General features: G+C 39.8%; 1 protein-coding gene across 1 annotated transcript; it reads left to right on the top strand.

The window, feature by feature from the left end:
- Positions 1-464: 464 nt before the first annotated feature.
- Positions 465-12748, top strand: RHAG (Rh associated glycoprotein). Its single transcript, XM_038133295.1, has 10 exons — positions 465-676; positions 5225-5408; positions 7126-7276; positions 7471-7618; positions 8354-8511; positions 9361-9498; positions 9724-9845; positions 10559-10644; positions 11483-11556; positions 12238-12748. Exons 1-10 carry the CDS (start codon positions 544-546, stop codon positions 12313-12315), a joined length of 1272 nt encoding a protein of 423 aa, XP_037989223.1. The 5' UTR covers positions 465-543; the 3' UTR covers positions 12316-12748.
- Positions 12749-16138: the final 3390 nt, after the last annotated feature.

The raw sequence follows: 16138 nt of genomic DNA on the forward strand, positions 1-16138 counted from the left end.
TGTAAAATAAATAAATATGTCTTCAGGCTGTTGAAAGAGATTCTCTTTGTTTATCACAGCCTATACAAAGAGAGGTGATTTTCCATGTTTTATATGAAATGCAAAATTATTTACTTTTTGGAAGAAGAGCTACAACTTGAAAATATTATTGACTACAGGCAACACAATTGAAAGTCACTGCTCCTTACTATGTGCAGCAAACCAGTCTCTGTGAGATTTTCTTAAAGGCTATTTCCTTTTTAAAATACATACAGGCAGTGAGGAGTACGTCTGTGGCTGAACAAGCTGGTTTGTATCACAAACTGGAAAAAAAAAACCAAACAGATGCAAGCCAGTATTTCAGACACGGAGGTACCCTGGGAAATCGAAATCACTATATTGACCCATACATTTTCCCTCCCACAGTGGGTGGGACGGTGTGTTCACGTCTCTGTTCCTTTTTTTTTTTTTTTTTTACTATATCACCCAGATCCACAGAATCAGCCAGCTCCTTTGAGGGCAAACACCCATTATCAAGCTCTCACAGCCACCTGCTCTCCAGCAATGCCTCCAGACTTTGACACCAACATGAGGTTCAAGTTCTCGATCCTGGCGCTTCTTCTGGAAGTGATTGTCATTGTTTTGTTTGGGATATTTGTGGATTATGACTCAAATTCTTCTACAAATTTATACCCACGTAAGTATTTCTGTCTAAGATTTATAGAAGCTGAAATTTCTTTAAACTGTTCCTAAGCAAGATTTCTGAATAACTTATGAGACCTACTGATAAAGCTGGAAAAGAAAGTTGTGTTTTCGGGCAAGCACATTTTTCTTCGGTGTGAAAGCAGCAGGCTTCAAAGACAAATCCAAATTGAGCAGATGCAAAATTCTGCAAGCACCTCACTGCAGAGAAGTTTACTTTTCTTTGAGAGAAGAGCCTGAGAAATAGTTCTGGTGTTTGCACAGCAGGTTAAGACTTGGAGAATTGTGTATTGCTTCTAAAGAGTCCAGCATTTTCCAGAGACAGATGGGGGTGTTTCTTGCCAGACTTTCTATCCTGATCAATGTATTAAATAACTAAAATGAATAGAATGCTTCATTACTACCACCCAGGCTTGGGAAAGGTGTCTTATGAGAACATGGAAATTGAGCTGCATATGCATCATTGCTATAAAATGTTTGTGGAACCTGGGCTCCAAAAAGGGCCATAGTTTTGGTGACAAGGTGGATAAACACCCTGCCATCTTCCAAAGCAGTGGCTCCATTAGGCAGTAATAGTTTAGCCTAGAAATGTTTCTGTTGATTTGTTGCTCTGCAAATACTTGGTGAAGATCAGAAAAAGCTCTTGGCCTGAGAAGCAGTTGCTCACTTCTCTCATGCAAAGATATGACTATTGTGAATTAACAGAAAACAAAGTTTGCAGAGCTGCAAACTGTGTTTTCCTGGCAGTATTGAAGGTTTGTTGTTCTGTTTTTTGGCTCTGAGGCCTCAATGACTTGTAGCCCTGATTGAAATGTGCTTGATGAGGATCACAGAGTACAGAACTCCCTGCCTGCAGGTAGCACCTGTGTAATTTTGAACGTAATTTTGAGCTCTCTTTTTCTCTCATCCTGTCCTTTCAGTGGCTGTTACAGGGCATGTGAAATCAGGTTGGAGTGATCGTGTGCTGTGTATTCTCACAGAGAGAATTGTCTGGGTCAGAGAACAGAAAATGAGGGCATTATTCAGCTCCAGATGCAAGTCTTCTGATGGACATCCGGGGCTAATTATTCACATTTAGGTTAGCTCCACTGGGATGTGGCAGTATCCCTGAGATATGGTACCTTGGGCTGTTCCAGAGCCCGCTCTCCATGACTTAGTTTGGCCATGTCAATGATGTTCATAGAGCCAAAGGAAAGTTCGGGTTGGAAGGGACCTTAAAGACACTCTCATTCCAACCCCCTGCCGTGGGCAGGGACACCTTCCACTAGCCCAGGTCGCTCCAAGCCCCATCCAACCCGGCATTGGACACTTCCAAGGATGGGACAGCCACAGCTTCTCTGGGCAACCTGTGCCAGGGCCTCCCCACCCTCACAGAGAAGAATTTCTTCCTAATACCCAATAAAAATCTTTCCTCTTTTAATTTAAAACTGTTCCCTCTTGCCCTATCTTTATCTGCCCATTCAAGAAGTCACTCTCCCACTTTTTTATAAGCTCCCTTTAAGTACTAGAAGGTGCTGTAAGGTCTCCTCAGAGCCTTCTCTTCTCCAGGCTGAACAAATGCAGCTGTCTTAGCTGGTGTCATATTAAACCATCCCAATTGTATTGAGCTATCCAATTTCCTAAATTAGGTGACCTTGTCTAGACAATGTATTGGGAATTACTTTCGGTCCTCTGTCACCCAGGAGGAGATTGTTGGCCTAGGCAAAAGTTATGCCCAAACCCAAATGAATAATTTGACAGCACAGGTAATTGTACTAACACTACAGTATGGATCTTCAAATGTAACCTACCCAGTTAGAGATCACCTATGCTTATTTCTTCATTAATATCAGTGTCTAAAAATTGTGTGAGGAATTTCCTGCTCTCTCCTATGCCTCCCTGCACAGGCAGTGTATGACTGTGTTATTCCTGCACACTTGTCCCTTGGCTGCACACGCTATTGACATGTCAGCAGCCTTCTGGAATGGTTTGGGCTCCTGCAAACTGGCCCCTTGACCTCCTGCCAGGCATGCCTTTAGGAATAGCATGGATAAGGGACGACTCTAAGGTGGAAATAGTGTTTTAGGAGAGAAGAACATATATTTCTTTTGGCCAGGCTGTTCAGATTACCAGTTGAGACATAAACCAAGCAAACACCACTGATGTCATGTTGAATTTTTAGATGGTGGCCTCACAGAGGTCATTCCCAATGAAGAATGGGGAAAAAGCAGATTTTCACAATACCTATATTTTCAATTTTAGGACCCCTTACTCTCAAATTTACCTGTACAAAGTGGAAACAAAAGTGTAGTTTGCCTGAGGACTTGGCAGAAATTTAATGCTATGGTTGTACAGGTGTATTAAGAAATATCTTGAGCCAGGACTTCTCCTGAGTCCCTAAAATGATGGGTTCAAACTGCTTCCCGTGCTATGCCTTAGGATGTTAACCCATCTGTATCTCAGAGATTTAGTTCTTTCATCCAGGAGGTAATTTATATTCTCAGGACTGCAGTGCAAGGCCTGATTTTGTATGACTTAGACACCTCAGAACCATGAATTCAAGCTGTTTCAGTGGTTTTGGACAGAAGAAAACTAAAAATAATAGTGGAGGATCAGCATAGCTCTGCACTCAGGTAAGGAGGGCTAAGCTGAGATCATTCCCTAAGCACAGCTTTGCATTGTATCTAATTCTGGTGTATACAAGTACAGGCATGGCAAATTGGATGGACAATTTCAGGCATGTTGTGCCACTGGAATGGGAGAACAAGGGGGTGGGATGCTTCTTCAAGCACTATAAAAGGATTTCTCTTGTATTGGCATCCTGTTTGCATTGTCCTGTGAGCATCCATGACTCATGGCTTAGGAAAACTTATGCATCCCTCTTGTTCAGGATTCTATGGTTTACAACTCTAGGCCAAGCAAGATCAGTTCTGGAGTATGTCACAAGCATCTTTGTGTTGAGACTGACCACCTTGCAGTGGAGGTAATATGCTGGACTTGGCCAGCCTTGCAGAATTCTGTGTAATGGCTTTGTCCAGGATCTGCTGGAGTGTTTTTCCCAGTCTTCATTTTCCTCTCTCACAGAAGTGCTATGCTTTGTCAAACACAACTAGTTACTGAAACAGTTCAGTTCAAATCATCTGTTTTCTTCACCATTTAAAGTCACTCCAGATCGACTCTTTAAAATCATGCATAAAAGATAATTAAAGTTCAAGGTACAGTCTAAACTAGAAGGAATTTATCCTCAACACCCATGAATTAACCTGGTTTTAACCAGAACTTTAAACCATTTGTGTGAATAAATGACAGCTTTAAAATCCCCAGCCTGAAGAGGAAGCAAAAGGGTTGGAGGTGTTTGTGAACTACCTGCATTTCTATTGAATCACAGAATGGCCTGGGTTGGAAGGGACCTTAAAGTTCATCATCTAATCCCAAGCCAACCAATGATGCTGTTTCTTAAATGCAAAGTAAAGACTCTTACTGCTATTTCAGGGCTAGGGCAAGGCTGGAATATGACACTGCAAATGTAAGAGTTTATTAGGAATCTCCAGTAAATTCTTATACTTCTGGGCCCTCTTTTGGCCAAACCTGGTAATGCCAAACTGAGGAATACTTCAAGTAATGGGAATTCCAACTTCCAAGCCAAATGTCACACTAACCAGCTAAAGTTTTTCACACTTATTGGCATGCAAGAACAATGAAATAATTTTTTTTTTAAATGTTCTCTCTATATTGGAGGTTCTTAATAACAATAAAATCAGAAAAAAGTTGCACTTACAGGACTCAAACCTGTCTGTTTTAGAGTCAATTAAATCACATAAAGCTTAAAAGTAAAAAAAATATTTTAAAATATAAAGTATCCATTTTGTGGTGATAGACTCAGTTTCTATTAAAATCATAAAAAAAACCAAAATAAAACTAATAACTTTAAAAAGTAGAAAAAGAACTAACCATATTTTAACAAAATTAATATTTCAGAAAATAACCAAATATTTGAAGGAAGACTAATGGTATGCTGATTAACTATTTAATTTTAGCATTTAAGCTTTGCCTTAAAATTAACTTTTCTTTTCTCTGTCTTTTATCTAAAAAAGATCAATGTCTCAGACAGTAATTTTTAGGGATCCCAAGGATTCCTTTTCACTGGGACACCTAGCACTCACCCAAACAAATCCCACGTACAATTTTGGAATGAGTCAGAACACCCTTGCTCTGACCACCTTTATTGGAAGAGGAACAAAACTTTTCTGTGAGGACATGAAGCTGTGATGATGTTCCAGGTAGCTTCACAAAGAGAGGACGGTGCCAGACACAAGTAAATTTGCAAGTATAGAGATCCAGTGGCTTTCCATAATGATATAGGAATCAATACAATCAATAATGAGGTGTCGCATTTTCCAGACATTCCGTTTTCAGCTGGTAGACTGGTCATGAAGTGGGAAGAATGGATCACATGCATGTCTGGAGTTTGGAACTCTTCTCTACTCAAGCTGCCTTTGTCCCCAGATTTTTACCCTTCTCAGACACTCTTCAGAGTCTCTACATAGATGTGTTTTCCCTTTAGACTTTCAGGATGTCCATGTGATGATATTTGTTGGATTTGGTTTCCTGATGACCTTTCTGAAGAAATATGGATTCAGCAGTGTTGGTTTCAACATGCTAATTGCTGCCTTCGGTCTCCAGTGGGGAGTTCTGATGCAAGGATTTTGGCATATGAAAAGAGGGAAAATTTCTGTTAACATCGAAAGGTATATGTGAATTCACAAAAATTGATATTTCTATCTCTAAAGATATCAGGAGAAGCCATAAACCACAACATCTGTGGGGTCAGACTTAACCTAAATTCCATTAAGCCTTAGTGTGCACCTCTCCACATCCTTCTGCCCTTCACCTCTGAGGGGGCCACTCCTGGTGCACTGGGCCAAAGTTTGTGAAGAAATTTGAGGTGCTACCTTATGTGTGGGAGGTGTGGGTGCTTAGAGAGATTGCTTTGAATGTCTGAAGCTGTGGAAGCTGGCAAATTCCCAGCAGTAGCACAGCACATCCTGCACCCAGCAGGCATGGAAGGATCTGTCTTTCCATGACACATGGGGTCACAGAAGAAAGGCTGGAGCAGCACATCTGTGCACTCACAAGGTTTTCTCTTACTTCTCAAGGAATCATTTCCATAAGCATCCATTTCCATTTCCATTTCCAGCAGGGTCTGAACACCAATCACAGAATAAGAGACCTCATGGGCATCTTCTCTAAGCACATTTAATGCTCCTCCTTTTCACCTGTCCTGCCTCTACCAAGGTCTCAGAGTGTTTTCCACATCTGCATTTCTGTTTTCTGAGACTACTTGTAAACAATTTTGAAATAAACAGCATCCAAAGATTACTGAGAGGAAAGCAGGAATGATACAAGTAGCTCCCTAATGCTCACAGGCAGACATCTTTAGAGGGAGCCACAGGTTAGTGCCCCTCTGTGCTTTTGATTTGAAGTTTTTGATAAATTTCTGGTTTTTATTTACCTTTGCCAATCCCCAAAACATATTAACACTGGTCCTGCCTGACAGCTCATGCAAAGATGGTGCACAGGAACAGACAGATGTGCAAGGCTTCCAGGATTATATAAACCATCTGACCAAAGACACACTGTCTTCTTTGAAGCCTAGGTGGCAGTCAGGGCTAGGAATTGAGAGTCTGGAGCATGTCCAGAGGACAAAGGAGCTGGAGAAGAGTCTGGAGCACAGATCTGATGAGGAGCAGCTGAGGGAGCTGGGAAAGGGGCTCAGCCTGGAGAAAAGGAGGCTCAGGGGAGACTTTCTGGCTCTGCACAGCTCCCTGACAGTAGAGGACAGCCAGGGGGGAGTCAGGCTCTGCTCCCAGGGAATGAGTGACAGGACAAGAAGAAATGGCCTGAAGTGAGAAGAAGAAATCACAGCAAGGGAGGTTTAGTTGCATATTAGGAAAAATCTCTTCACAAAAAGGGTGGTCAGGCATTGGAACAGGCTGCCCAAGGAAGCTGTGCAGTCATCAGCCCTGGAAGTGTTTTAAAAAACCTGCAGATGTGGCACTGAGGGACATGGTTTGGTGGTGGACTTGCAGTACTAAAAATGGTCTTAGAGACCTTTCCCAATCTAAATGATTCTGTGATTCCATGGCATCCCTGCACATCCTCATACACTTCTCATCAGCCTTTTCATCATAATGCCAACCAGCTAAGCGCATGTATGGTATAAACGTGAGGAAACCTTCTACACTTACTCTTTACTAGTTGGTAAGACCCTTACAAATCCATCTGGTAAGGTCTGATTTAATTTTTATCCACAAAGATGAGCTTGATAATTTTGTATCTGAAGATTTAAAGCTCTGTAATTTTAATGATATGATTTTAATGGCATGTTGGATATTAAACAGCTTTTAAACTGATTTTCTTTTATTTTTGTGTCTTGGGTTTTTGTTTTCTTTTCCTTAACTTCAGCATGATAAATGCAGACTTCAGTACAGCAACTGCTTTGATTTCATTTGGAGCACTCCTGGGGAAAACAAGTCCCATTCAGATGCTGATCCTGACTCTCCTGGAGATCCCCATGTTTGCATGCAATGAACACCTAGTTACCAAAGTATTCAAGGTACAACTATTTAACAATCATCATATTCTCTTAACAACAAATGCTTTCACTTTTTAATACTTCCAGTTTGCTTACACTAGGCTCTGATTTCTACCACAGAATTAAACCATTAAGTCCTCCAGACTTCTCATTCATCAGACCCTTGTCTGTATGCTGTATAAAATCTCTGGCATTATTTTGGGTCCCTGTTACAGGCCACAGATGTTGGAGCTTCGATGACTATCCATGCTTTTGGAGCTTATTTTGGTTTGGCTGCAGCTTTCGTCTTGTACCGTCCTGGTCTGACAAACAAACATGATAATGATGAATCCACCTATCACTCAGACATGTTTGCCATGATTGGTAAGTGAAGTAATACCAAGAGCTGATCAACTGTTCTTCCCTCTCCCATTCCTATTTTTTTCTGATTACCTATTACTATGCTACATTAATTTTCCTAAATACACTTCTGGAGGCAAATTCCTTTTACTCTCATAGATGCACTGTAATTTCAGTGGCACACATATTTTTACAGTTTTTCCTTGCTTCCAAGGATGGAAAGATCAAATAAAATATGTGTTTTCACTGTGCATTAGTGGTGATTTCCTTTCTGTTAAATCTTGTGCTTTTCAGCAGTATTTCCAAAGCAATTGTCCATAATCAAAAGGATTGAGTTGTGCCTGTCATGGTATTGAATGTCAGAAACCATATATCTATCTGAGCATGAGAACTGTTCATAGACCAATTCACCAGCTAAAACTTTCAGTTGTATTGATAGATGATAAAGGATTTGCATGTGAATTGTGTTGCCTGTGCCTCCTGTTCTGCCTGGGGTTTTGCAGGGGTGGTGAGCTCTGACAGTGAGTGGGGCATGACAAGGGTCATTAAAGACTTCCAGTAAGATTTTACAAGAGACCATGTGTCAAAATCCCAGCTGCCAGTGTTAGAAAAGCTTCTGCATATTCTGTTATTTCTTCCAGAATTTTGGCTATTCCATGTTTCTCATTAATCATTGTCCTTATTTCTTGTAGCTCACTCTGTTGTATTGGCCCTTGTGACTAAATAGCTTTTGCTTTGTTTTGACTTCTATTCATGCAGGTACCCTGTTCCTTTGGCTTTTTTGGCCCAGTTTTAACTCTGCCATTGCAGAAGCCCAGGTAACAGCCATTATCAACACTTACTACTCCTTGGCTGCCTGTACCATCGTAACATTCGCTCTCTCCAGCTTGGTGGATAAAAGAGGCAAATTCAGTATGGTAAGAATCACACCATAACCCTTGTTAAATCGAGTCAACCCTCTCCAATAAGGATGAGTAGGCAGATTCCTGGTGTCCATCTAACTGTTCAGGCTATCTGGAGCCTTTCCCATACTATGGCCAGAATTAGAGCTATTATACTTGTAAAACCTATAAAGTCTGATGAGAAGTGGCTGAGGGAGCTGGGGGGACTCAGTCCGGAGAAAAGGAGGCTCAGAGAGGATCTTCTCACTCTCTACAACTCCCTGAGGAAGAAAGGTTCAACCAGGTGGGGCTTGGTCTCTTCTTCAAATATCAAGTGACAGCATGAGAGGAAACAGCCTCAAGTCGCATCAGGGCAGGTTTAGACTGGATATTAGGAGAAATTTCTTCACAGAAAGGGTTGGAAAGCAGTGTACTGGACTGGGAACATGGTGGTTGTACTGGTTTGATGGTTGGATTTATTAATCTCAAAGGTCTCTTCCAGCCTTAATGATTCTATGATGATTCTCTCTCGTTCACAGAAATTGCTGGACCATAGAGACATTAGTCCAGGGTTCAGGTGGACTTTTGAATCTAATTCCAAAGAAGTTCCTACTTGAGTTTCCTTATTACAACAGCCAAAATAGGTGTCTGAAGGAAATGAGCCATTCCCTGGAAATCTCAGTGCATCTGCACAACAGACAAAACCAAACCAGCTTCTATCCCCTTGCCCTAAAATCCAGCTCAGTTTTTACCCACTCCTTTCCAGCAGCTGCAGTTATTTGTCTGAGCCCAGCTGTGCAAGAGACCCTTCAGAGGCACTCAGCCCTAAAACAAGCCACTGCTCCTCATGTGTCACCTCTGCCTCGCTCTGTGTCCCCTCTGCAGGTTCTCATTCAAAATGCCACCCTGGCAGGAGGAGTAGCAGTGGGTACCTGTGCTGACCTGGAAATCCACCCTTTTTCTGCCATGTTTATTGGGGTCATTGCTGGAATTGTCTCTGTCCTTGGGTTCCAGTTCCTGACTGTAAGTACTGGGGACCCAGCTCTGCTCCTATTTTTTATTTCTCTTTGGCTTTCCTGGAGCTCCCTTGGTTTGCTACAAAGGAAGGATAGATACAGTAAATCCAGGTAATGGTGACTTCTAATAATGATTTCATTCTTGCACTTCTGCTCTTCCTTTTGCATATCCATCTAGAGATCATGGAAAACTATAAACTCACTCTAAACTCCCCATTTCCCCTCATTTCAGCCTGTGATGGCATCCAAGTTGAAAATTCAAGACACCTGTGGAGTTCATAACTTACATGGTTTACCTGGAATTGTGGGGGGCATTGCTGGCATTGTAGTAACTGCGATAAAAACGGAAACTAGGTGAGTTATAGAGAGAAGAGAGAAAGAGGTTTTTTGATTTTTAAAGGTCTATTATCATGTGCTACCTTGTTTGGAATATGATTTTCTTTCAAAAATGCATCATTGATTTGATGTCAGGCATTGTACTCTCATTTAATTTGGGTTCTTCTTGATCTCCTGCCTTTAACACACTGTTTAAATGCCAAGCTTGTTACAGATTGAAAGCTCAAACAAAAATAAATAAATTAAAACATCATAAAGAAACAGCATATTGAACCATTCAAACATAGAAAAATCTTTGTTATGACTGTACAATTGCACTGCTGGTATTTGTAAGAGTTTTTTTTTAAAAAGGCAAAATAGCTTTTTTCCACTATCTCATAAGACCAAAAAGATGAAATGCTGGTTGTTTTGATAACAGGGAATATTCTCTAATGGCTTACAAGACATTAATAACCTTCTCAAAGAACTTGTACTACATCTGTAGCCTAAAACAAAGTTAAATTAAAGTCATTAGTTCCTTCTTATACTCAGCAATGGCAGGATTTTTTGGACTCAATGTTCTTGGAGATCTTTTCCTACCATAAAGATTCTAGGATATTTTCCTATCAGTCACCTTGTCCAGCACATAGCAAGTACAAGTTGTAAAACTGATCATCAGTCTCAAAGTGTAACAATTTTTTGATGGGAAATGGTTTGGTTTTCTACCCTTTCTACCTTTCTTCCCTTTTCAGGAATCATCATGTGCTTACTCCTGCCATGCAGGCTGCTGCCCTGGGAAGTACACTTGCAATTGCAATTGTGGGAGGAGCACTCACAGGTCAGTGTGATGCTTACAGTGACTAAAAACACTGTGAATTTAGATGTTTCTCCATGGAGAACATAAATGTATAAACAATTTTGTGTGAATAATGCCAAATTGAAATAACGCATTCCAATGCCAGAAACTCAAATATGGAAAAATAGTTTTCCAAAGTTTTTGTCTTCAAATTAAGTTCAGGTTTGTCAGGAAGAATTTCTTCACTGAAAGGGTGGTCTGGCTTCCCTGGGACGTGGTGGAGTCCCCATCCCTGGAAGTGTCCAAGGAGTGACTGGATGTGGCACTCAGGGCTCTGGTTGACAAAGATGGTGTTTGGTCTAGGATTGGACCTGATGATCTTGGGGGTTTTTCCCAAGCTAAATGTTTCTATGATTTTGTGATTCTATATATCTCACTGAAGACATGCTCCAAAGATACTGAGTTTTATACCTGTAGGAATAATAAGGGGATGTTCTGGAATGAATTGTTCTCCAGATTCAAACACTCTAAATTCTGAACAGAAACTAGTCTGAGATCAAGATCTACTCAATGAGGTGTCACGCAATTCCATGTGTTTGTTAATACTTCCAGACAAACAAACAGAAAATCAGGCTGAAACAGAAAATTTTGGTCGGAAATCTGGTCAATTAAAAGAAAGCATTTATGCTCTTATTTATGTTTGTATGAAGGAATCTGCATCACCTCTCAGAATAATTGACATGATGTCCCCAGGATGGTTGAGCATTTCTGTAGAGGAAATCAGTCAGAAAACTTAGCTGGATGTCTAGGGCACATCTGAGGGACATTCATTTGGTCATTTCCTTCATTTTTTAAACCTCTGATGCTGGTTTTCCTGCAGGTGCTATTCTAAAGATCCCCTTCTTGGGACAAGTATCTGACCAGAACTGCTTTGACGACTCTGCTTATTGGGAGGTAAGACACAACCTCCTTTTATTTTCATTATAGTGGAGGATGTACAGTCAGTGCAGCCTTGCTCTCCTGGGCTTTGTGGTTTGCACACATGAGTCAGAAAGGCTGCCTCTTCAAAATTCAAAAATCCTGCTCTACTTCAGGCTGTGAATTTATCAAGGCCAGGCCACCTTCAGGATAATTTTTGGCCTTCTTAGGTAATCGTGCCTTTTTCATTGGACTCACCTTGAAAAAAAAGCAGAAATAGAGACACAAATTGATATCACAGTGGTTGCCTTTATCTCTCTCTTACGTGCTCACTGTATCAGGTATCCTCTTCCTTATCAGAGACTGATGACATATTCTTAATTTAGGCAATCTGAACTTTATTGTTTTATGCCAGGACAAACCCAAAAAGGCAAGGCAAGAATATATAATATACATTCCTTGTTAATAAAATGTGAAGTTAAAGGAAATTTTATTAGTTTTTTTACAATACATTAAACTCCTTCTTCTATGAAGAAAACCCTGAGTTCATCCCTCAGTATCCAGAATTGATGGCTCATGTCAGGCTGTGTCAATGTTAATAAACAGACGTATATTAAACACAAATAGAATTACATTCACGGCACGTTTTAGTCTTCTTTTATGGCAAAAGCAAATCAATGTATCCTTAACTGAGCTCTTCTTTGTTTTTCATGGCAGGTTCCAGAGGAGGAGACAGTACCTGAAATTCACTCCAGCCACCGTGATGAGCACAGCAGATTTGAAGCTGCCATGTAGAAAAATAATTAATCTGCAGTATTTGCCCTAATGATGCTCTTTTCTGTTTCTAATGCTAAGAAACAACATCCAAGTATTGTCCCAGCCACAGCAGGTTTTTAAGAAAAGGCTGAAGATAGGTATATTTTTGTAAAAGAAAACAAGCTTGACTTTAGATTACTTAGTCATTATGCCAAGCTCAGGTGAATAAATTAGGTTCTTCTAATATATTTTTTCATCAGAAAAAGGCACCACAAAGTGCTCTTTAAAATTATCTATATTTTATCTTTTGTGGTCTCTGACAATAATATAGCTGTTGTAATAAACTTTGGGTTTCAACATTATTACAGGACAATATATTTAATTGTGAGATTTCTGAGTTACATCCTTCAACTGTATAGCGGTAATCAAAAAGAAATTTTTTTTTTTTTTTTAGTGGATTCAAACAAACTTTCACCAGACTATCCCAGCTTAAATTTTTGCGAACGTCTATTGTCCTGTTTTCCAATGGAGGGGAAAGCATGCTGTATTTTGAAGCTTGATTATGACAGGAAGCAAAATGTTGAAATAATTCTTATGGCAAAGCACAGAATACAGTGATTGATTAGGCAATATGAGTATCAAGATTCATTGTTAATATGTTTATTGAAAGGGAAAAGAAAGTGAAATTGTAAAAAATTCATTATAGTCATAGATCCATTTATTTATTGTCATAGATTTAGTTAGTTTGAAGGACATAATAAGGGAACTGAATAGCAGCTATGAAAACCAAGTGATTGCATAATAGGTCTTACTCTATACAACAGTACTAAGTGGATTGTAGCAGTGTTAATGTCAAGAAATATAACCTGAACTAATGCCAGCTCCAGAAAAATATTAATTGCTTGGAACTGATTGGAAAGAAATTATTTTCAACCTACAGAAGACTTGGCAGAGAACTTCCATGGGGTGAGTCACTGACTCTGAAGTCACTTTCTCCTCAGGAAGTGAAAGCAAAAATAAGAAAATTGAAGTTAAAGAAAATTAATTTCCTCGAAGAAGTGGCAACAGAGGCTGCTCAGTTCAGGGACAAACAATGAGGTAGCTGGAGGAATTCCATGAGGCGCCTTTGTGCATGGGATAATCCATTGAGAGACAATGGATGGGAAGTGGAAATCAAGCGGAAGGAACACAGTGCCTCAATCCATCATTCATGGAAAGCTACTGCTGATGTCTGAATAACAGGCCAAAGAGGGTGAACTTTCAACCTTTTTTTTTATACTAGGATCTTATTTCAAGTCTTACTTATCAGACTTAACGGGAAAACTCTTCCCATACAAAAGAGGACATACATTTTCATTTCTGCTGATGTACTTTTCCTTGAAAATCTTATAAAGATAATAGGTAGGACTGTCCCATATGTTATACCTGCTGTATACTGCTACATATGTCGGATTTCTATCCATGAATAAAAATACATTTGTTGTATCACACTTTAGTTAAGATAAGCTCTTTTGCAGATGTGCAATGACTGACTCTCTTCTACCTTGTTGGCTGTAAGATGACCTTTATCCTCTCAAAGGTGTCACACATTCATTTTTGTAAAAATTGGGGAAGGATTTAACAATGTAAATATTGCGTTTGTAAAAATTTTAGAAATATTTTGTGCATAATTTATGAAGTGTGGAAGTACTTGCAAAAGATTCCATCTCTGAACAGCCTGTAAAAATCTTATCTTCAATACATTGATTTCATCCCTCAAATTCCTACTTGGGAGTTCAGAGGGTCTTTTGTTCACCTTAAAGAGGGTGAGGTAATTTCACTAGTTTTGAGTGTTGACCACACAGGAATACCTGAGTAAGGAAGCATCACCCACTGCCAGTAAATCAATAATTTGAATTATAGTAATTAATAATTTGAATTATAGAATCCTTAAGGTTGGAAGATACTTCCAAGATCATCAAGTCCAACCTTGGATTGATTATCATCATGGCCAGTAAATCACGTTGAGAATGCTGTGTCTACTCACTTCTTGAACACTTCCAGGGATGGTGATTTTCCTGCTTCCCTGGGGAGCCTGTTCCAGTGTTTAACCACTCTTCCAGGGAAGAATTTTTTCCTAATATTAAACCTAAACCTTTCCTGGTGATTGATGCCCTCAATAATAACATTTTGGGTTTGGTTGGGTTTTTTTTAATACAAAAGGAAAAAAATTAATTATACATTTTTGTTCTCCAGTTCTCCTTATAATCTTTCCATAGTAATCCATACCCTCATCCTCTCAGTACTCATTTTCCCTGAACTTTTTTTTCAGAATATTCCTCCCCCAGAGAAATCAGTCCCTTAGGGTCTCTCAAAAATCGAGTAAGGAGATGAATCCTTTTGTCTTACCAGAGCTTTAAATGCTATTTTTTTTCCATGTTACTGTGCCCTTGACATATACAATTTTTTTCTCCAAAGGTTTTTTACATTAATTGCTCACATCCCCATTGCAGATGACAGTGGCATTTGGTTCTCTGGCTTAGTGCATTTTTTGGTTGGTTATTTTATACTAATCAAAGCTTTGAATACCTTGAATCAGCAGAACTTTATTAATAATTAGTTACAACTTCTCTGTAATACATGACTGGATGCTTAAAAGACAGAAGCTGAAAATGTTTTACTAAAAACCCTTTTGTTCTTCCATAAGGAAGCCTTGCACTGGCAGGAAAAGAAAGTAAGGAGTTAAATAAGACATGGAGGGAAGGATGAACTTAAAGGATGGGACTGAAAAGTAAACAAAAGTTAAAGTACAACTACCCCAAATTTGAGGGTCATGATCATCAGCATTTCTTTTCTTTCTCATAAAAGACTGGCAATGTTTTATCCCTTCCAACAACCACTCAACACTCTTACTGTCTTACCTTTGTTCTCACTTTGACTTTTTTTTTACATTGAGAGATCTTAAATAAGGTGTTGTGGGGTGCTTTTTTTTTTTTTTTTAATAAGTAAAACTTTAATGATATTGTCTTTAAATTAACTAAAGGTCAAGCTTACTTTAAACTAACTAAAGGTCAAGCTTACTTGTCAGCCCTTTCCAGAATAACAGTGGGTGACCATAGCTTTGAAGGCTGTTGTATAGTTCTTCATTTCTACCTCTGTCAGAGCAGTATCTTTGTATTTCATTACTGAAAAGAAAATGTATTTGAAAGCCACTGGCTGAATATTTGCTTACAAAATTTCTTTTAACATTTGTGCTCAAATCTGTTGCTGAATAAATGTATTAATTGAATGGTCAGATGACCAAATGTATTTGTTTGACATTTCTTGGGGATGTCTTATTTCTCTTACTGGGATCAACCTTTTTTCAAAATGTATTAACAAAATATGTCTCCTCTTGCCAAAGGAGAGCTCTTCCTGTTCTTCTCAAGCCTCCAGCAAAATGTTCACCTTACAGCCTCCTCTCAGTTCCTTGCTATTAGTTAAATTCCAGATATACGTGGAAAACTCAACATTTTCAGTGACTTTTACCCACTCTGGAAAAGTGAAGTAGATTTAGACAAACAAGAGCACAGCTGGACACTGGCCCTGGACTTCTTCCAGAATATCTTCCAGGTAGGTGAAATGTCCTGGCCTCTCCTCCAGAGCCCCTGGGGTCAGCAGCAGGCTCAGGGTGAGCCAGGCCAAGAGCAGGCGTGCTCAGTCTCCTCTCCCAGGCTTGCTCAGTCTCCTCTCCCAGGCTTGCTCAAGCCCCTCTCCCAGGCTTGCTCAGTCCCTTCTCCTAGGCTTGCTCAAGCTCCTCTCCCAGGCTCGCTCAAGCCCCACTCCCAGGCCCCCAGCCATGTGCCAGGGCTCTTTCCCTCTAGGGCTCTGCACCCCCATTCCC

The sequence above is a fragment of the Motacilla alba genome, chromosome 3 (assembly GCF_015832195.1).
Source record: "Motacilla alba alba isolate MOTALB_02 chromosome 3, Motacilla_alba_V1.0_pri, whole genome shotgun sequence".
NCBI classification, from domain to species: domain Eukaryota; kingdom Metazoa; phylum Chordata; class Aves; order Passeriformes; family Motacillidae; genus Motacilla; species Motacilla alba.